Source organism: Amblyomma mixtum, chromosome 9, assembly GCF_055824585.1.
Source record: "Amblyomma mixtum isolate Tamu chromosome 9, ASM5582458v1, whole genome shotgun sequence".
NCBI classification, from domain to species: Eukaryota; Metazoa; Arthropoda; class Arachnida; order Ixodida; family Ixodidae; genus Amblyomma; species Amblyomma mixtum.
This window is the reverse complement of record NC_143020.1, coordinates 78,145,440-78,165,754: the sequence shown is the minus strand read 5'-3', so window position 1 is coordinate 78,165,754 and position 20,315 is coordinate 78,145,440. Positions and strand designations below refer to the sequence as shown.

The window sequence follows — 20,315 nt, the reverse complement described above, 5'->3', positions numbered from 1 at the left end:
TAAAGTTAGCGTGGACACCCAGTATAAGCAACATGACCTGCAGCGAGATAGCAGCCTTAACTCGATCAGTAAAAATCACGCGATCTGCGCTTGCTGTGCTATCGCCCTTACACCGTCAACTCCCTCAGCTTATCTTTTCCCTACTTGTGCGGCGTTACCCTTCAGGACATCATTTAGCCCCGCCGCTACCACTACCAAGTTACGCCTTGCAGCCTTCTCGGACAGTTCACTTTTAGTCGCTCTCAGAACATCGTCCATTGTCTTTGCTGGAAACACCCCGACTGTTACCCGCCTATCACCCTTCACCCGGTCCAGAATAGCTCTTTTGTAGCGCCCCATGTTTGAGTCACCAGCGATAAGCACTAGGGTACTCTGCCCCTCCCTCCTAACTTCCGGATCTTGCTGCCTCTTATCAGTGACTGTGACCACATTTCCTGGAATTAGCTCGGTCCCCTTCTCAGCATCGCCTCTCGACTTCCCAGCTGCCACCTGTGCGTAGCTGTTCCTGCCTGAACATGTCTGACCTACTGGCTTCTCGCTGTCCATGCCACTGCAAGCCCCATCCACGTGGCTGGCGCTGGAATGCCCGCCATTGTGGATTCTAATGGCGGTGTCAGCCGTTTTTGACTCCAACTGACAAAGCTGTTCTTGAAGCTTGCGCTTCTCTGCCCTCTCTATCTGTAACTCTGTTTCTAGAGCATCCATACTTAACACTAGTTCGCTGTTCAGTCCTGTCCAGGCGTGCACCTAATACGCAGAATTTGCACAAAATCAGTGCCTTCGGCCTCCTCCACCGAATCGAACCGCGTTTCTTTTAAATTCACCGACGCCTCACACTCCGTACAACTAACCTTCAGTACCTTAACCATCTTAGCAACATTCGATTATTGCTTCCACCAAATGGTAAGATAACTACATGCTCAAGACAAACACACTTGAAAACACGTGCACAAATAAAATAAAATTCTGCCTACCTCAAGTGCCGATCGATCACTTAGAAAAAATAGGCATCTCTCTAAAGGATAACGCACAAAAAAAAACTGCCGGCCGAATATAGGTCACTGACCTAAATTCTATTCCTTAACCTGCACTTCCCCTAATATCCTAAAAAAACTAAACACACTTTTAAAACTATTAAAGGAAAGTACTCACCTATTTTAAGCAGTCGCTCTCGCAGTCGGTCCGGTCCCGGTCTCCACGCGTGATCCGAACAGCACCTAAACCTACGTCGGCCCAGCACGGCTGTCAACTGTCAACTTGCAGAATAACGAGCGCCCTCTACAATTTTTCCAACCAAAAACCCTTGTACGCAGACGGCAATCTCGTATTCTTCCTCGAAAAGGGAGAGGAGAGACGTCCCTATCTGTATGGGAGGGAAATTGTAGAAAGGACACAATAGAGCCGAAGCGCGAACGAGATGAGTGTGTCGAGACAGGTTCTCGTCAAGGGAATGCATCATTGTAACCTTTGCACAACTTTCCTTCAAACTCTACCTCAAAAGCTGGTAATGTCCAGCGGAGCTTCAGGTTCACGCATATTTGGGGGCAGCCCCGCACACGTTTTCAAAGAAGGACACAGTGCAGGGCTGCTGACTCATGTTCCCTCGCGCTAACCCCTTTAGGCAGCAGGGCAGGAAGCGAAAACGTGTATGTGAACGAGGATTTTTCCTTGGAAAACATCTTCCTGTAAGTCAGCCTTCCCCCAATTTTGCAAGTTGTCCATTGTTGAAAGGACACAATAGAGCCGAAGCGCGAACGAGAGGAATGGGTCGAGACAGGTACTCGTCAAGGGAATGCATCATTGTAACCTTCGCACAACTTTCCTTCACACTCTACCTCGAAAGCTGGTAATGTCCGGCGGGGCTTCAGGTTCACGCCGATTTGGGGGCATCCCCGCACACGTTTTCAAAGAAGGACACAGTGCAGGGCTGCTGACTCATGCCCCCTCGCGCTAACCCCTTTAGGCAGCAGGGCAGGAAGCGAAAACGTGTCTGTGACGAGGATTTTTGGTTGGAAAACATCTTCCTCTAAGTCAGCTTTGCCGCAATTTTGCAAGTTGTCCATTGGCATCCCAAAGTTCTTCATACTGCTATGAGCATCAGAATTATCTAGGTGTCACACTTCAAGGCATTCAGCTTTTCAGGAAACTGAAAATTCAAGAATAGTAGAGCACCAAAAGTAAAACGGAGGACGCGAACGGTGGCTAAACTTGCCAGAACTGCATTCCAGCGCGCTCTATCACCAGATGCACAGCAGAGATGGAAAGGGAGTTGACAGATCCGGCTGATACATCTCGATCTAAGCTCGCCTTATCGCCGGCACCAGAGAAGCCACGCTGCTACTATCAATGCTCGCAAGAAGCGCTTTCAATGCTTCTTGCAAGGGTTTGTTTACCCGCATCGGGCAGAAAAGCTGGCCTTCAGCGGCATGCGCTTTCTGCTTCGTCTGGAGTGGCACCATTTTCAGTCTGCGTGACTAGCGTGGTTTGCGCTTCACTTGGTAACAAGTTTGCTGCGCTATGAAGTGTAAAAGCTAGTGCATCGGTTTCACAAGTGCAGCCAAAATCTGGCTTGGCTCAAGAGAACGCATGAAAAAAGAATAGCATGCACATCTTGGCTGCGTTGTCTTTGTGATGCAAATAGATGTTCAAATTATAAGCAACCCAGAATGACTAAAGCAGAGGCAGCCTTATTTTCTATGAAATTTTAACTTTGTTTGCTTCAGCGTAAGAAAGCTAATTTGTGAATCAAGTGGTCTTCAATCACGTCATTTGCTATGCCGTTGATGACCTATTTTTACTATGAAGACAACGAAGCCGATATATGCATGCTATTCTTTTTTTCACGCGCTCCCTTTAGACATGAAAATTTTTACCGCACTTGTGAAAACGATGCAGAAGCGTTTAGAAACGATCCAGATCGCAACTAACTCGCCGCCGAGTAAAGCGCGAACCGCGGCGGCCACGCAGATTGAAAATAGTGCCATCAGTTACTTACGAAGCACTAAAAGCGTTTCCGGCGAGCAGTAACGATAGCGGCGCCGCTTCGCTTGACCCGACGGTAAGACGAGCATCAGATCATCGAGGTGGGTCAGCTGGCTGGGCAGACGCGCCCTCGCTCTTTGCTGGGCATCTGCTCGTAGAGCGCACTTGCATGCAGTTTTGGCAAGTTCGGCCACCGCTCGAGTGCTGTTTTACTTTTAGTGCACCTGTACACTGCATCGCTATCGTAGTCACAAAATGAGCGGGAAGGAAAACATTGTACCAGGTATGAAACCTGCACGAATAAGCCGTGGTTTTTTTAATGCTGTCGGCGGACACAAATGCCCGCAGGTGAACACAAAATGGCAACAGCCAATGCACCGTTCACGACAAGCTTTTGAAAAGCGCCTTGAGTACGCCGCATTACTTGTTACACGCACACGAGAAAAAAAGCATTAACGGCCGTTTCGATGCCCTGTTACAAAGTAGACGAAGAATACCTCATTCACCAAATGCATTATAGGGGGAAAACGCAAGCAACTGCGTCAGAACAAACACAAGCGCCCGTTCCTGTTCTCCTACAGTTGATGGACACTAACTCGCTCAAATTTCAGTTTTACTGATTCACTGTAGCTCTCCGCAGTAAACACGGAAATTGAAAGTCCCACAGCGATAATAATAGCGAGACTAACGAATTTTTTAAGTGCCTGAAAACATATTTGTTAGCCACAAGATCGCCCGACATAGAAGCTGACGCCCTTCAAAAGCCACGCACCAAACAGCTTTGACGCTTGCATGAAGCTTACCATTAGTTTCAAAACTGCAATCATCTAACTGCGTATTTCTCTAATTTGGGAACTCACCTCTTACATGAACTTCTGGAATCCTTCGGAAAGAGCACGCTCACGCAAACTTGAATCCACTCTGTTGAGCCCACTACGCAATTTTTTTTACGCTCGCTGAGAACACGAACGCGATCGGCAACCGCCTGTGACAGGGACTAAACCGAACTGACAGATGCTAATAGCCGCTCCGTCGAAGCCGCCTCCGCTTATCTCTGTGCCAACTCACTGGCGATCTGATAAAGGCGCCGCTTAACGCCTTGCCCCTTCGACTGATAGCAGTGTGCCTCCTGTTACGTTTCGCCTTCCTCGTGAGGACAGATCGGCGCGGTTGCAGCGGAATGCCGACGAGTCCTCAAAGGCACGCGGGGCCAGCGCCTGGATTAGCCACGGAAGCGGCGTCAGTAGCGCCGCGCGCAAGGAGAGCCATGCCAAGGGGTAGTCCGCAGAGAAAGGACACAAGGACGGGCCCAGAACATCGTACGGGTAAATGCCGGTCATCAACGTAAACGCCCGAGACTGTCATCGCGGCACCCCAGATGCGATAAGCGTTGTACGAAGGCCAAGCTGGGTAGGTGGGTTCAGATAAAGCGAAAGCCACCTGCCCTATTGTGGAGACACTGCAGAAGTTGTTGAAAGACGGGTGAAACTCGCAGCGGGCCGGAGAGAAGCACCCGCTGCTACCTCACGAGGGAACGCAGCAGAACGCGCTCCAGTCAAAAAAAGAAACGAGGGAGTTTCCGGAATCGAGAGAGTACACGCAGGAATTTCTTTGTGCTGCTCGGACTTTGGAGACGCGCGGCCGGGGTGCGGAACAAATCGTTGTTGCATGGCGTGTGGAGCTCTGGGGTTTTTATAGGGTGTCGTCTGCCGAGGCTACTGTCAGTCTATGACCGCGCAGGGCGCGCCTGAAGAATAGGCAACCCCTTCGAGTCGCGACGTGGGTCGTTAGCAGCAGATTCTAAGAATGAGTCTCTGCTGTTTGCTTTTTCTTTTTTTTTGCTTTCCTGCAGAAGGAAGTTCGGAGCAGAGGTCTAGCGTTTCTTTTGATGCAGTTTGTTTTGCGACATGCACTATACTCCGTCTCACAAGATGTTTGCAGCACTACGAAAGGTAGAGCTCTCTCGTCCAATCAGGATGGCGCGCACTACATTAGTGTGTTCCTACGCGCCTGTGGCTCGATCCACCTGATGTCCAGGTGGCTTCTTTCTACCTCTAGCAGGTGGCGCTTGATGTCTTTTTATTCTTTTTTTTTGTTTGTTTTTGGACAGGCGGACGCCCGTTTCATAGGGACTAGCCCCACTTTTTTTTTTGTCGCAACCTGTTCTGATCAGTTCCTCTGTTGTCGCGAAGCCGCCTGCTTCGCCTACTTGGGGAAACAGCGCACTGTCCGTGTAGAGCACACAGGAGAGACAACAGACTCGACCGACGCCATGTTGGAAAGTGGCGACGCATCACTACCTCGCAGCGGGCCTCCGCAGAGCTGTGTCCGTACGGGCTTTGTCTGGTAATATCACCAGTGATTGAAACACTCCCTACCATTTAAATATACCTGTCCAAACCATGTTTTTAGTTGCAATGCTTATTGTTTTGATTAATAGTCATACACTCCTCAAATATTCAGGGGACTATTTTCTGTGTTTCTGCAGTCCTGATTGGACGAGAGAGCTCTACCTTCCGTAGTGCTGCAAACATCTTGTGAGACGAAGTATAGTGGTGCCTATGTGTGGCAGCGTCCGCTAAAATGCGAAGTGCTTGCCAGACGGGCCATTGCAGGTCACTAGCATAAGCGAATGGAGCCGCTTTGTTTTTTGGCATTAGGGAAATTAATGTGACTTTGGCTCTGATGTTGAGCGAATCTTTGCAGGGTTATGCAAGGTGACGGCAGTATGCTGCCATGTAGAATGAAGGGGAAGCAAGTGCGTTCGTAAATGTTGTGATCATTACGAATCGAACTACGTTACAAAAAGGGGAGTCTCAAAGGTAATGCCGATAGATTAAGCCGAGGTCCCTAGCGCAAGAATCAGCATCAAAGTAGCTGCTTACTGATGTTTTTTTTTTCTGATGTAGGATTTGAACATATTGTTTTGTTTATTGTTTCTCAGTGAGACGGGTTTTTTAGTGCAGTGTGCAGATTTGTGGACACTTTCTAAGTGCTGCTGGACTACTCCCAGGGATTAAATGACTGCGTGAGAGGCAAAGAGCCTGGCATTGCTTAGTGGGGATTCTGTCGTGCTTGCTGACTAACCGGTTAGGTTGTCGGCGTAGTTCTAACGCTAGCGGGGAACGAGTCACTGTGAAGTCACTTTTGCAGTGCCCTTTGTGAACCTGAACGTGCGAAGGAAGCCTTCGGGGTGCGCTGGGCTCAAGAAGAAACGAGAGATGACCGACTCCTGGTAAAAGCAGCCTCGAGCGACATCCCACCGGACAGCGGATGCAATCCCCTGTCCATCGGGATCTCCTTCTCCCGGCGGGGCAGTCTGTTACGTTTCGCCTTCGTCGTGAGGAAAAATCGGCGCGGTTACAGCGGAATGCCGACGAGTCCCGAAAGGCTCGCAGGGTCCGCGCCTGGATTAGCCACGGAAGCGGCGTCAGTAATCCACCCCGCAACTAGCCAGCGCAGTTCTGCAGTGCACCCTCCTCTACAGAAAGAAGTTAGCTGCCAAGGTCCGCAGTACTTCACATTCCGAGGGGCCCGCGAGTCAGCTGAGTCCAGTCATCAAGTTTGAGAGCAGCATCCGTCTTCCGGGAAGAAGCATACAGCGAGCGTTTCCTCTACACCGCGCGGACTTGCTCGTAGCCTGGACCCTGCACGTGCGGCCGCATGAAAAGCGCGGGAACGCTGCTCGTGGACATTCCAGCGTCTGCGCGACGTAGATGGCATCCTTCTCTCTCTCCCAACACGTGACGGGGGCGTGTTCCCTATTGATAGAGTGTGTGATGGGTGCCACAGTGAACTTTCAGGACACTCTTCCCTCGGCAGGCCTGCCCCCCCCCCCTCACCCTAGGGATCCCAGGGAAAGGAAACGCTATAAAACTCGCGCCTTGTACGGCCGAGTAGCTCCTGACCATCGAGCTCATTGCCATGTAGCTTCTCGTCATCAAGCTCCTTGTTATCGAGACTCTCTTACTGAGACGTCCTCTCAGTTGCTGTTTGTATATAATGTAAATTTACCTGTATAAAGTTCTTCTTGTCTTTCCCGTAACCTCGTCCCCTCTCCGACCCGACCATGCTACCTGAGCCGCAACACTCCCAAAACCGAAAATTGCGACGCCATTGTCCCCCTTGGGACATGACTGGAAGGAAATGGAAGGTGCTCAAAATAATCTCAGACAACTGTGAGCAAAAACCCACGGTGCTGAGGCTGGCATTTTCCTTCAAAGAAGACCAGCGACCCAACATCTGTTAAAATTAAACTTACTCTGTTTGAAGAATATTTCCTTACTAAAAGTCACACTGTTAGAAAACCACGCAAGAAACGAGCTTGTATTCTCTCGAGCCATGCTATGCTGTTTTAAAGGGCAACTCCGGTGATTTTTCAGCCATTTTAAGTTAATGGCTGTTTTGTGTTCCTAAGAACCTCCTGTACTGTGTACGATACGAGGTTTTCAAAAGCAACCGTAAAATAATTTTTAAACAGCAAAAAACGCAAAACTCGAAACCGAAACCGCAAAACCGAAACCGGGGAGGTGCCTTCGTGCGGTATTGACTGTGACGTCACGAGCGGGTTCGCCGCGCTGTGAGGCCCCCAAGATATCGCAACTACCCTGAGCCGCGCTGTCGACATGACTGAAAGCGCGCAGGACAGCTTTTCCGAGACCAGCGAGTCTTTAGAAGACGACTCATTCGACGATTTTGGACTGGACGAGTCGCCTTTCAGGTATGATCCACCGCCGCGCGAGCCAGCCGAGTCACACCACAGGCCGCGTCACCTGCAGCACGGAGACGGTCTGAACTCGGAGAAGTGATTACTTGAGTCATTTCTCATGCATGTATTTGTGACAGAGTCGTCAGAACTAAAGTTAATGAGATGCTCCCGCCGACAGCTGTTTGTGTGGCCAGTGCCGGCCGACCCAGCCTGATGAAAGAGTCTGCTGCCGGAACATTGCCGCGGTGCACAACGTCCTTACAGGGGCATGCATCACCAACAGTCCTCTCTGCGAAGCTTTATCTCGACGGCGAGCTTTTGGAAGTGAGTTCACGCCAGCTACAGTTCTACAATCCAACATACCGCTTCTTCTTGACGGCCGCGCTTCGTTCAGCTGGCCGCTGCGATAGACGGTTGTACTAGAATAACGTTGGCACAGAATATGCCTTCAAGCGCCAGTTGAACGAAGCCTTAGCGAGTCCAAAGCTTTCATAGCAATCTGGCGCGAAATGTTCCGAGCACAAGCGGGAATGCTGCCTCGGAGACCAGTTTACACGGAGGACAGCTCTCACCAACTTGTCGCGAAGGTTCTTATCGCTAGGAAACCTACGCTAGATCACGGCCGTTGTCACAGATCAAGAATTTGTGCACCCCACAGCACAACAGAAGTTGCCGTGACCCATCACTCTGGCGTACACATCACATCAGGCACGTTGAGATGGCGCGAAATTGCACAGGTGGTCGAAATAATTCCGGAGAGCTCCACTACGGACCTCCTTCTTCCTTTCTTCTTTCACTCCTCCCTTACGTCGCGGTTCGGGTGTCCATTACTGCGTCATTAACTTTCATCAAAACCAATTTTCAGTTTTCCCCTGCACTGCCAGCGCCAGCGCGCGCCCAACCAGCTTGACACGCCGCCCCGCCAGTGACGTCACAGAACAGGGTGGCCTGTAGAAGTTGCTCGGTCAGTGGGTGCCGCTCGCGTCGAGGAGCGCTTGTCTTCAAAATTCGCTTGCGGAAAAACTACGCCGGTTTCAGGTGCGAAATTTTACATGAGTCATCAGACTATCATAAAGAATACAGACTTACAATTTCATTTCAATCGATGCACATCGAAAAATCGCCGGAGTTGCCCTTTAAGAAGGCGTTAGAAGATAGCCAATAGGAATTACAGGAATACGCCAGCTGTTTCTTGTTATCTTTGTAATCATGCATGACACGTTAGTATATTGAAGGCACTAGGAGGTATTCGCCTACGAGCGCGAAATAATTTATATTTGAATTGCGCCGCTGCCGTGGCTCAGTGGTTATGCCGCTCGGCTGCAGACCCGAGAGACGCGGGCTCGATTCAGGCCGCGGCGATCACATTTCGATGGAGGCGAAACGCTAAAGGCCCATGTACTGTGCAATTTCAGTGCTTGTTAAAGAACCCCAGCTGGTCGAAATTTCCGGATCCCTTCACTACAGCGTCCCCCATAGCCTGAGTCGCTTTGGGACGTAAAACCCTCTCAAAACCATTAACTATAAAGGGTGTTTCACGTAACTTGAACCAGTGATTTAAAAAAAATGGTTAACCGCAGCGCGCAGAAACCAATATTTTTATTGCGCTTAATTGTTTAATTTACTCAGATGAATTATGCAAACTTTCAAATATTCATTTCAGTGCCAAGACCGTTACGTTAGGTTGTAGAACAGGCTTGTAAACAACCAAGCGCAACTGAAGTTTGCTCTCACTGCACCAGCGCCACTTCTCCCCTGCCGGTCATTTTGGCGTTTCTGTCCGGGCACGTCGCCGGCGGAGCGCATTGAGCCAGCAGTCTGTCGACTAGTACGCGCGTACTGCTGGCGCCGCTGGCGCTCTCTCTTTCATTGTGAACACGTGCAGTCCTGCTCGCGGGCTCACAAAAGTGGTGTTGCCGCTCGCTGTGAGTCATGGCTGGAATTCCGCGACGTTCTAAGAGTGGAGAAACTCGTGTCAGGGGCTGTCACAGTAGTTCTCTGAACATCAACGGCCAAGGACTGCCCGTGGAATTGTACAGATTTCCTGGACATGTCCTACATTCTTGGGAAAAAAATTAATATTGGAAAATTTTAACGTAAGGTAATGGAAATACTGAAGGTAATGGTCCACCCTTTCTATATGTAGCTAAATCTCAAAAAATTTTCATCGCTCGTATCGAGCAGTTGACGATAGGAAAAACGTTAATACAGAAAAAAAAATCCAAGCCTACCGATGGGAGATTGCTATAGTGAAATCTTCCAGTATATGAAAAAAAAATGCGTTCATACTCTCTTTCCTGTTCAAAAATGTTTTTGTCCGGAATTGTTGGGTATGAAATGGATGAGAACGAGAAACGGCAGGCCTCGATAACTGCTCTGGGCAGGGTGAAGTAAGCTTTCGTCTGTTGCTAAACACGTTTGGTATGTTGCACGCGTAATAATATTTCTGAGCAGTTTTTGCTGTAATCGACTAAGCATGGAGTGTTTACTAAAGCTCGCGCTAACGAAACTCATTTTTTTGCCATTTTTATTTTGGAAACTGACAACAACAGCTAGCGGCGTTATCCAGACTCGTGGGAGGCAAGGTCAATGACCGCCTCAATGTTACGACTTGTGACGCCTGGCTCAATTTTCGAAGTTGGTTTACATGTAAAATATTTCTAAAAATAAAAATAATCAAAATGTTTGCTTGCACATGGATGAGCGTTCGCATATGAGCGATGGCTCTGCAAATAAATTGTTTTGGGGATGCGCGTGCGCTGTAATCGGCATTAAAATAAATATACCAACCGCTTACCTCCATTGTAGCGATTGACCAAACTAGAGCATTTTTTCTCTTAGCCGTATATAGCAAGCAGCTGGTAGGCGCATTTCGTGCGTGTTTTCGTTTTTCTCTTCAGCCTTGCGTGTCGCCTTAAGGCCAGTTTATTTTAATTTAAAATAAAAATTATTTCCATTATTATACAGCGAAACGCGTAACAAAATCCTTATTATTTGGCCAACAAACCTGCATGCACCGAACTGTTCAGCCACCCAACGAAATTAAGTATCTTGCGAAGATGGCCGCGCCAAAAAAGAAATGGTATTTACCTAGAATTCCACGTCTTAAATGATCTCGTCATTTACTTGCGATACACATTTCGCCGTTACGGTACCGGCTTTTTCGTCAACAGTCTGCTTCACGGAGTGGGCCTGATCCACCAGCAGTTTTTTCAAGTTTGCGGAGCGAAAAGAAAATTCACTGTCCACTGTTTCTTTGAACCTACATCTCAGAGCGTACTGCCGCAACAGAAAGAAATGCGAACAGCGCGGTGCCTAGGCGCTCCACTGTTGGAATTTATCTTCGTCACGCTTATACTTGGCTCGAGACACAAATACGCTAGAGACACCCGTGTTACAATAATGTACTACCACTCTAGCGTCTTTTTGTTAGTACCGAGGTAAAAGCGAATTGAAGATAAATTCCGACTGCGCAGCGCGTGGGCGTCGTGCTGTTCGTATTTCTTTCTAACGCGTTTGTACATTTTTCTGAAGCTCGTCAGCGTTCATGCATGAGGGAGAAAGCTCACGACTGCACAAAGAGATTTGCAGGCCTCCCAATAGGTGCAAATTACGTGCAGAATTAACTGCCTTTATTTCAGGAGAAAGCGCGATGCTCGCGCAGCTACTCAATGGGAGGGGTGACCGGTTTTTCCGGTCAAAAGTGTGGAGTCGGCCGGAGAGGGCGCTTTTCACTGGCGTCAGCAGCGCCTCCCTGCGAGGCTGCGGTCCCCAATGGTGGCATCGTATCTCCTACGGTTCCTTTTTCCGGCATCTAAAGAAAGCCTGCAAAATATGAAAAAATACCACGTGTCTACGCTCTTGCGCAACCAAATTGCAGCGCTCTCAAAGGCTCTTCGAGCAAACGGAGCGTGCCCGCTGACCGTGGCGAAGTGAACGGCCGCCGCGCCGATGTGGAAAGTGCTGACGCCCTGTCAAGCCGCTGCTAAGAGCGGCGGCCGTAGACTTCGCCACGGCCAGCGGGCATGCTCCCTTTGCTCGAAGCGCCGTTGTGAGCGCTGCAATTTCGTAGCCCACGAGCGTAGCCACGTGGTATTTTTAGAGCGCAGCTCTTTGGCGTCCGTTCCTGGGTTTCGCGTCGTCGTCGGCGTTGTCGTCGGCCTCGTAACCAGCTCCGCCCCCCTTTCATCCCCCCAGCGCTAGCAGCGACCGACTGATACCGCTGGATGCCGCTGACGCCGCTAGAGAGTCAAGATAACGTGACTGCATAGAACACCGTCGCCGCCATGCAGAAAGAGGAGGAAAGGGTCCCCCCCCCCCTGTTCTTGTGTGGCGGATAGGGTGCTCTTCAGTTGCCGACGCGCCGGTTATTTCACGTAGGCCCCGGCACGTCGACGAATACGTGACCACCTTCCCACGGCTAGACCTGGTTCTTAGCGCTGCGGAAGCGAGGGTATCATATTGTTTGTGTCGGCATCGGCGGCGTTGTCCCTGAAACCAACTCCGCAGCTGGGGTTGACTCACTATCGGCGTCGGCGGCATCAGTCAGTCGCTGCTATCTCTTCCCTCCTCCCTTTATCGTGTTGTCCGCTTGCTGCGCGCGCTTCTGCCCCCATCGTTTGCCGCTGGATGTACACGCCGCCCCCCTCCCCCCTCTCCCTGCGAAAAATAAAAAAAATTCTGTGATAGCGCATACATGTGTTGCTCGATTTCTTTGCCTCAATCTATCGAAAAGGTGAAACAGCTTATTTGCTGCGCTCAAATTTCGCATTAGGAAGTAACGCAATCGTCGGTAATTTTTTCATATTGCCACGTATCATTGTAGTGTCCGTTCGTTCGCGCTCAAGGCCGCAGAAAAGGGGTGTTGTCATTTTTGTTCGTGACGCGAGAAGCGACCGGACTAATCTGCCATGAAGAGCTGCATCTACGCTTTTCCAGATTACTGTAGATGATCTTGTCCTGTTATCTCGAAGTTTCCTTGCCGGCTTTAAATTGTGCGATGCCGCGAGCGGCGGGCATTCGTAGTTCGGCGACTGACGAGCACGTTTGTTGCTTACGCCGGCGCCGAGTGATTCAGTTCTTTTGCGGGCGCAAGTCAGCCCAAATAACAGCTTCGTTTGCAAGTCTTATTGGTGTCTTCCTGACCGCTGGACTACCGTCACTACAACGTGACAATGTTTCGCGGGCTTTCTTTTGATGCCGGAAAAAAAGACCCCGTAGGAGACACGTTGCTACAATGAACTAGATCAGTTGTTTATAAACCTGCTCTACAACCTAACGTGACGGTCTTGGAACTAAAATGAATATTTGAAAATTTGCATAATTCTTCATAGTTAATTAGCTATTTAAGCGCAATGAAAAAAATATTCTGAGGAGCTCCACATGATGGCAAACAATGTATCGTTGGTTTCAGTGCGCTGCAGTTTACTTGTCATTTTCTTGTCATTTTCTTGCCTTTTGGGCTCGTCTTCGTTCGCGCTATTTATTCAAGATGCTTAACCAACTAGCCCGCCAAAACGTGTTAACGCAACATGTATTTCAATTGCTTCTGTTATAACTTTTCGCTTCCAGATTCCAAAGACGGCCGCCCGATGGCGTTGACTTCAAAGTTCGCTATAAGTGACATTACACACGAAGGCCTACTGTATAACTGCTGCGTCTTCATTCGACGACATTCAGGTTCCCGAGACTGAAGCGCTCCCATGAATTCAAACATGATATCGTTGGTCTCACCCTTTTGCGGCGCACCGCTTTTTTACGGCGAAAGCCTTTAATGCCTCATACTCTCGTGACCAAGGAATGTTAGCAAAGGTGTCCGCGTTTCGGCGTCAATACCTAAAAAAAAGAAACTTTGTTAAAGGGCTTGGAATCGAACCAGGGCCTTTTGCATTTGAAGCGCTCCGCCAAGAAGGCTCAGGGTTTGAGCATGAATAAAGGCGCATCTAGGGAATGCATGGGTCTCATAAATGAAAGAAAATAAATAAAAAATAAAATAAAAGTAACAAAAATAAACATAAAAGCAAACAAAAATAAAATAAGTATAAATATAAAACAAAAAAAAAAAAAGTGCGCCAGGAAGCGCTTACGCTTTGCAGCCCTTTAGAGAGCCAAAGTGCCCCCTAAATTTTTTTAAGTGCTAACCCCATATAGAACGTTTGCTTGTGATAGCGGATGCGTCACTTCGTTCCCGCTGAAAGCCGGCCGATGACGGGGATCCTGGTGCTCTCCTTCGCATAGTATCATCGGTGGCCCGCACATCTGCCGATCAGTGCGTCATCAGCGACACACGTGACCAGCTGTCCATCTGTGCGCATTCTGGGCGCTCCGAAATCAGGACTCACATTAACAAAATCTCAGGGAAACGTGTGTTATATTTATGGCATTGATTCAGAGAAGTACGCGTTCTGTCACGGATTGGACGCAGAGGTTTCAATTAGTGAAGTATGCGAGGTTTAATGTTAAAACGCCGCTATGGGCTAAAAGTAACACCGCAACGGGGTGCTCCAGAATAATTTCGATCACCTGCGGTTCTTTAACATGCACTGACAAAGCGCAGCGTTGCTTTTGAGTTTATTATGCTTCGTTTCTCATACCAGCTTGCTTGCGTTTCTCAGAAGTACTTGGAGCATCAGGACCTTTGAGATTTCTGTAAAGCATTTTCATTAGAACGGCATCTAAGGTGAGATAACGCCGGCTTTAAAACTGAAACCCCAGGGGACTTCGGAGGATTCTTGAAAATGCAGAATGATATGTGAGGCTCAACAAGAAGAAGCTGAGCGCCAGCGATAAAGTTCGTAGTGAAAGGCCATCGACTAATTTCTAGGACCTGAGGTTTTTTATAAGCATGCATATCTCACCGCACATCAACCTGCCTGCTTTCTTTTTGCCTCCACCAAGATATTGAAAACACGATCGAGCTTCGATCCCGCAACCGTGGCCCCACCAACTGTGCCATAAATCATTGTCCCCTTACGGGAAATGCAAGCGAAAAACCTATAACGCACGAAATGGGTGATCAGGACTGGCTAAAAATTAGGCTCCAAGCAATGATTAAAATTGGAAGCCATTATTTATAACTTTCAGGAAGACCTACGGTTCCGATATTGAGACTGCAACGACTTGAAGGCGCGTTCAAAGTGCAATTCCGTCCAATGCCTTCTTGCTGAAGAAAAAGAAAAGCTGAAAGAATGCATATTTATTGCCATTCAGCCCGAGGACATCATCATCATCATCATTTATTGCTGTAGCCCGAAGAAAATCAGGAAAAACAATATTTTATTTTTGTTCTTTTCTGGTTCGTACAATTTGTTGCATTCATTACCCGCGTCAACTTCCTTTGGTATTCCATTTAGGAATCAACAAGAGATTGACGGTGCTTGTATTTCTTAACGCAAAATACTATGGTCCACGTTGCAAGCACAGGCACCTTAAGCCTCTGTACACAGTTCGCCCGGGTAGTCTCTGTGAGCTATGACTATGAGCCACGCTGTGGACGACGTCTCTGAATTGCAGGAGCCACACATATTCTTTGAGTGTGTCGATGAGGTTGTTTACTGAAGGGGCCACGCTTTAGTCATCTAGCTCACTTTTCAGTCAATTTTTTTTCCTTTCACCGCCGTCAAAAGGAAATCAGGATCCTTTTCAAACTGGCCTGTTTTGAACCCGGATATTATGAGTGATTTGGCTGTGGTGTAAGGCCGAGGCTGTTTTGAACTGGCTTTGAGACCTTTGGGAAACAGGCGCCATACATTCGATGGCAAAATGTCCATTAACTGGACAAACTTTTCAACTTCGGTTTCTGTTCTTTTCCATTCTAAATGTGCGTCCACATCCTTAAACCATCCATACACGCTTTCATAGGTAGGAACACTGGGCCATTTAGGGACACCATAGTGCCAGGATGCCCGCATGGAAGACGAGAAGAGTCTTGTGATGGGTTGCACAATAGCTGATAGTGGCGCAAGCATCAGAGCGAAAATCTGCAAAAAAGATAAAAGAACTACAATGGTTCGCGGAGACAAACAAGCAGAGCAAAAAACTGGAGATCACAACTAACAAAACAGATACCCCAAAATAAGTTTTTATTGCTAGGCTTGCAGCAAGAAAACACCGCGCTGCTTCAAGCTACATTTCCCTGAAGACTTTTTGCATCGAACTTTTTTTCTAAACAATTGTTTAATTAGAATGCTGTGCTGAATTTGCACAAAAAACCTATTACTCGCAATGCATTTCTGATCAAGCGCCTTTCTAGCTAGATATGCTAGCGGTGACAGCTGAGAAAGTAATTAATAGAGCCTCGACCATGCAATTGTTTTAAAGGTTAGTGCATTTCATTTTAACGATGCTTACCGATGTTACGGCACGCCAGAGGTGAGTTAGTGACCAGGTCGCAGTCGCCTAGGAAAACAGTAAAAGAAATGCAAGCAAAGCTATATATTATCAAGTGAATTTCATGTTTGTTTTAAGAAAGTTCCCGCATAATGAGAAGATACGCACACTGATCTTTAAACTTCAATTTGTAGCCACATTTTTTCCACAACAACAAAATTCTTCGTCTTCTCCACGAGACCGTTCATTCTCGCTCACATTTATGCCGTTGACAACGCGTCTTATGTAAACTGATTACAATCTTCAGATGAGGATGAGTTCTCCCCACGCAAGACCTCCGTACGCACGTATTTCCAGAAGGAATTTCTTCTTTCAGCTGATTTTTGCCAACCCAGATGCCAAAATAGCACTCCTTTTGAGACTAGGTTTCAAACTTCAGTTCCTTTCAGCCATGCTTGCGTTACCGCGCGTATAAGATATTTGGAGAACGAAGCCATGAAACGCTAAAAAATAAACAACATGCACTTTAAAACTTTCTAACTAATCTAAATTCGTGGGTTGTTAATTTTTCGCGAATCATTAGGAGTGACCGTGATTTGGTAAACATTAACATCCCTTTTGTTTCGAGTTTCCACATTAAAATGCACCCTTCGGAGACGACGTATCAAAGAATGTAGACTCTTCACCACCTTCCACTTAAGCTACGTTTTCCTGTATAAATCAGGTTCAAAAAGTGTGAATCTAGGCAGAATGAAAAGTTGGGCGAGTTGGTATACGTTCATTTTGGGTGGAAAAAACAGCGCGAAAGGGACGGAAGACAAAGAAGAAGGAAACCACACGGACGAGCGCTGTTTTTTCCACCCAAAATGAATGAATCTAGGCATTTTAAAACGCGAAAAGAATCAGTAATCACATGAAGCATTATGGTCTACAAATTGGGAGCCCCTTTCAGCAATACATGCCGGAAAGAATAGTAGACTATCTTAAGATCTGTGTCACTTGTGACCTGCGGTCTCGCTGTCGTCAAAATCGTGCATTTCTTCGCTGAAACCCGTAAAACTCGTCTTTTTCAACGTGCCAATACAACTCTATTCCACACCTACATGTGGCGTGAACTAAGACCGTAGTATCCGCAACGCAAATACTTCAAGTGCCATGTGCATAATAAAGACAATTGGCTGAAGCTTCAAATTTATCATTCCTCCGAACTCCGAAAAAAGTAATGACCCAAGCAGATAACTCGGCCCCATACATCTTTTCTTTCTTTTTTACTCATGAGTTTCATTGAGTTTGGAAAGATGTAATTTAAAGCGCTTTCCAAAACGCTGGGCTCGGAACTTAAGTCGCTAAAAATTTGGCCGCAAGTCTAATAGCATGCACCTAAGCTAAGCAAGCTGCATAAAATATTTGTAAAAAGTATGTAAACAAGCAACTTCGCAACTTGACCAATACAAATGATACAAGGAAAGAGCAACTATAAACAACAGAAAGGAAAAGTCGTATGAGCAGCGATGGAGCAAGAATTAAAATAGTAAGAACAACGAAATGCATTTTATCGCTTCTCACGCTGTTCAAAATAAACAGAGTAATGCAGTCTAGCATCAAAAGTGGCTGTATGATACCACCGACAATATGGATGCAGAAAAGAGCAAACAAAGCAAAGAAAAAACCCCGGGTGATCATTCCATGTGCTGCGACAATCTGTGTTAAAGGTGCTGGTTTTTCATTTCCCTTTTACATTAATCGCCCTTCCTTTGGGCTTAAAAATTTTATTTCGCCGTCACTGTATTGTTCCCTTACTGCACAAGTTTTGTGTAGGTAGAGGCTTCTGGTACTACTGGGTTTTTTGGTGCAGGCTTTCGGGAGGGTAGAGGTTGGTGGCGGCAGCACCTTCTGGACAGGGGTTGTGGTGGAGGGCTTGGTGCTGGATCGAGGCTCGTATCTGGGGCATAGGTGCACTTTTACGAGTAGTTGCCCCGATACGGACTGACGGCTTGGGGCGCTGGGGCCGCAAAGATCACAATTTTTACCCCAAAAGAGGACTATGCTGCTAATAAGGCAAGCAATGTTTTCCCCAGAATTTAAGGTAAAAATGCTGGAATATTCGTTTTCGTTTGATGCTTCTCGGCAAAGAAACTGGCTAAAACTGCTAGAGCTATTCAGGTGATCACCGACACGAAATTCTTGCATGCATTTGTGCGTATGTGCAAGACATATGCTTCATGAGGAAGACATGCGCTCCATATTCTGCATGTAGTCTCGCGAGATAAGTGCGACCTAGTGTGTGCTTGGTCTTGTCTATAAACAAGGCGACCCCTAGCAATTCATTGTATTATGATATCATCACCCTCCATTCGCACCCACACCCTTTTTTTACTCTTTCATTCCCCTTCCCCACTGTGGAGTAACCGGCCAGGGTTACCTTACCTCCGGCTGACCTCTACACCTTTCCTTTCACTAAAATTCTTTCACCGTGTATCTCTCGCTTTCATTTGAAGGTGAACATATCAATTGTTGGTTTCATGACACGATGCCTCTCTTTGTCCTCTCCATGTTCAAGAGTGCGCAGAACCAGGACAGCTGTCACTTAAGCCGCCTTCTCTGCCTTACTTTATAAATAAACGCTTATCTTTACCTGTATCTCTCACTCTGCCTATCTCTTCCTGTCGTAAATACATGTCCCCGACACCTGGAATTGATTTACGCCAAATCAATGAGGAATGCCTTGTATTGTTATCTAAATGATTCAGTGATTTTTACATGCGAGAAGAAGAATGGGCTATCAGGCACGCTGTTGTGGACGGCTTCCAGCTAATAAACCCCACCTGTTCCGCAGCCTACTGAGTTCCAATTTGTGCGCGGTACTGCGGTGCCTTTCATGCAAACTTAACGCGACTTGTAGCGCGGCTACTTGTGAGTTCAAATTAGGCGCCAACTGAAAAAAATTGTTGAAGTCCGGCAAGAAGTATTTAATTACATCCTGAAAGCAATCTCCGCGACATTTTCCAATGTTATATGACTAAAACATTGAGGGGTTGATTTTCGGCTGCTGTTTATTATTAATGCGAAAGCATTATATCCCTCATGAGAGCTAAAAGCCGTCATTGCAAGTTGTCCGCAAAATATGTTTGCAGGAAGTGGTACCTCTCATGTGTTAGATTTAATTGTGTGATGAGGGTGTACTATATAGTATCGCATATGAATTAATTGGTTATAACGAAGTCATGTGATGAGCGACGAGTAGCAGAAGGAAGTGACGACATCATCTAAGGGTCATGTGACAGGTGGCATGTGACTAACGATGATTTGTGGAAATGAAAGAAATGGCTGCAGCTCAACTCGATTGAGCCAGGGTATACGGAGCGAAAGGCAACCGAACCAGCGGCCGATGTCGACGCGGAGACGTTGGCAGCATCTGCTACCCTTTCCCACTTGAGATACTTTTATTTATTTATTTATTTATTTATTTATTTATTTATTTATTTATTTATTTATTTATTATTCCACTGTTGTTGCCTGTGCCGCTGCTTCTCCTGATGCACTATCTCGATGGAAAGAAACGCGAACAACGCGGCGCCTACACGCTCTGCTGTTCGACTTTCTATTGATCGTACTTTTATCTGGGTGCTAAAAAAGACTTTGAAGTCGTCCTAGAATGCATCACGGATGACTCTAGCACATTTCTGCTACAACCGAAGTAAAAGAGTGATTAAAAGAAATGCTAACAGCGGAGCGCCTAAGCTTTGCTCTGTTCGCTTTTCTTTCCATCCCGATAGCACCTACCGTTCTGCATCGGCTTCATCAACTGTATGAGCGAGCTTTCGCAACTTATCTCTAGCCAACGCGGCTTCGTGACGCGCTCTGTCGTAGGGATCGTTAGAAGCAGCCCGGCTCTTCCAAACCTCAGTCGAATAGCGCCTTACGATGACCATTCAGCAAGCACGAATCACGTAGTTATTCATGTGACACCACTGTTGGAGCGGCAGTCGGCGCAAGGGTGGAACGAATGGCAAGAGCTGCGACAAGTCACGCGGCATAACGTCACAGCGACACCTGCGGCGAGCCTCCAGTTAGAGGTCAAACTAAAGCGCCATTTGATCGTTAGCTGTGCATGAGAGAAGTTGAGCTTTTCGCTCCAACATTGATGACGTTGTCTAATGGTCATGTGATGAGTGTCATTTGACAACGCTGACTTAAGGGTCATGCGTCAGTGTCACGTGACAACGAACGTGAAAAAGTCGCAACGTCATTCAAGGGTTATATGATACGCGTCTTCTGAGAAGGAACTTAGAAGAGG

The 20,315-nt window shown here is 47.4% G+C and overlaps 2 protein-coding genes across 13 annotated transcripts in view; both read right to left on the bottom strand.

Annotated features, from left to right (window-relative positions):
* LOC149329809 (uncharacterized) overlaps positions 1-5,057 on the bottom strand; it is a 28,749-nt gene extending 23,692 nt beyond the window's left edge. The window contains exons 1-2 of one of the 4 annotated variants that reach the window (XM_089560486.1): positions 3,843-4,703; positions 1,153-1,363 (exon numbers count right to left, since the gene is read on the bottom strand). The gene's annotated coding sequence lies outside the window, so the exon portion shown is untranslated. Of the gene's footprint in view, positions 1-1,152 lie in introns of all 4 variants that reach the window. The other 3 variants (XM_089560485.1, XM_089560487.1, XM_089560484.1) reach the window with 3 other exon arrangements.
* A 9,891-nt stretch (positions 5,058-14,948) lies between these two features.
* Positions 14,949-20,315, bottom strand: part of LOC149329808 (uncharacterized) — a 31,448-nt gene continuing 26,081 nt past the window's right edge. For all 9 annotated transcript variants that reach the window (XM_089560480.1, XM_089560479.1, XM_089560476.1 and 6 more), the window contains 2 exons: positions 16,040-16,087; positions 14,949-15,669 (listed from right to left, as the gene is read on the bottom strand). In XM_089560480.1, the coding sequence (XP_089416606.1) occupies positions 15,280-15,669; positions 16,040-16,087 (438 nt within the window). In that variant the 3' untranslated portion in view covers positions 14,949-15,279. The remainder of the gene's footprint in view (positions 15,670-16,039; positions 16,088-20,315) is intronic.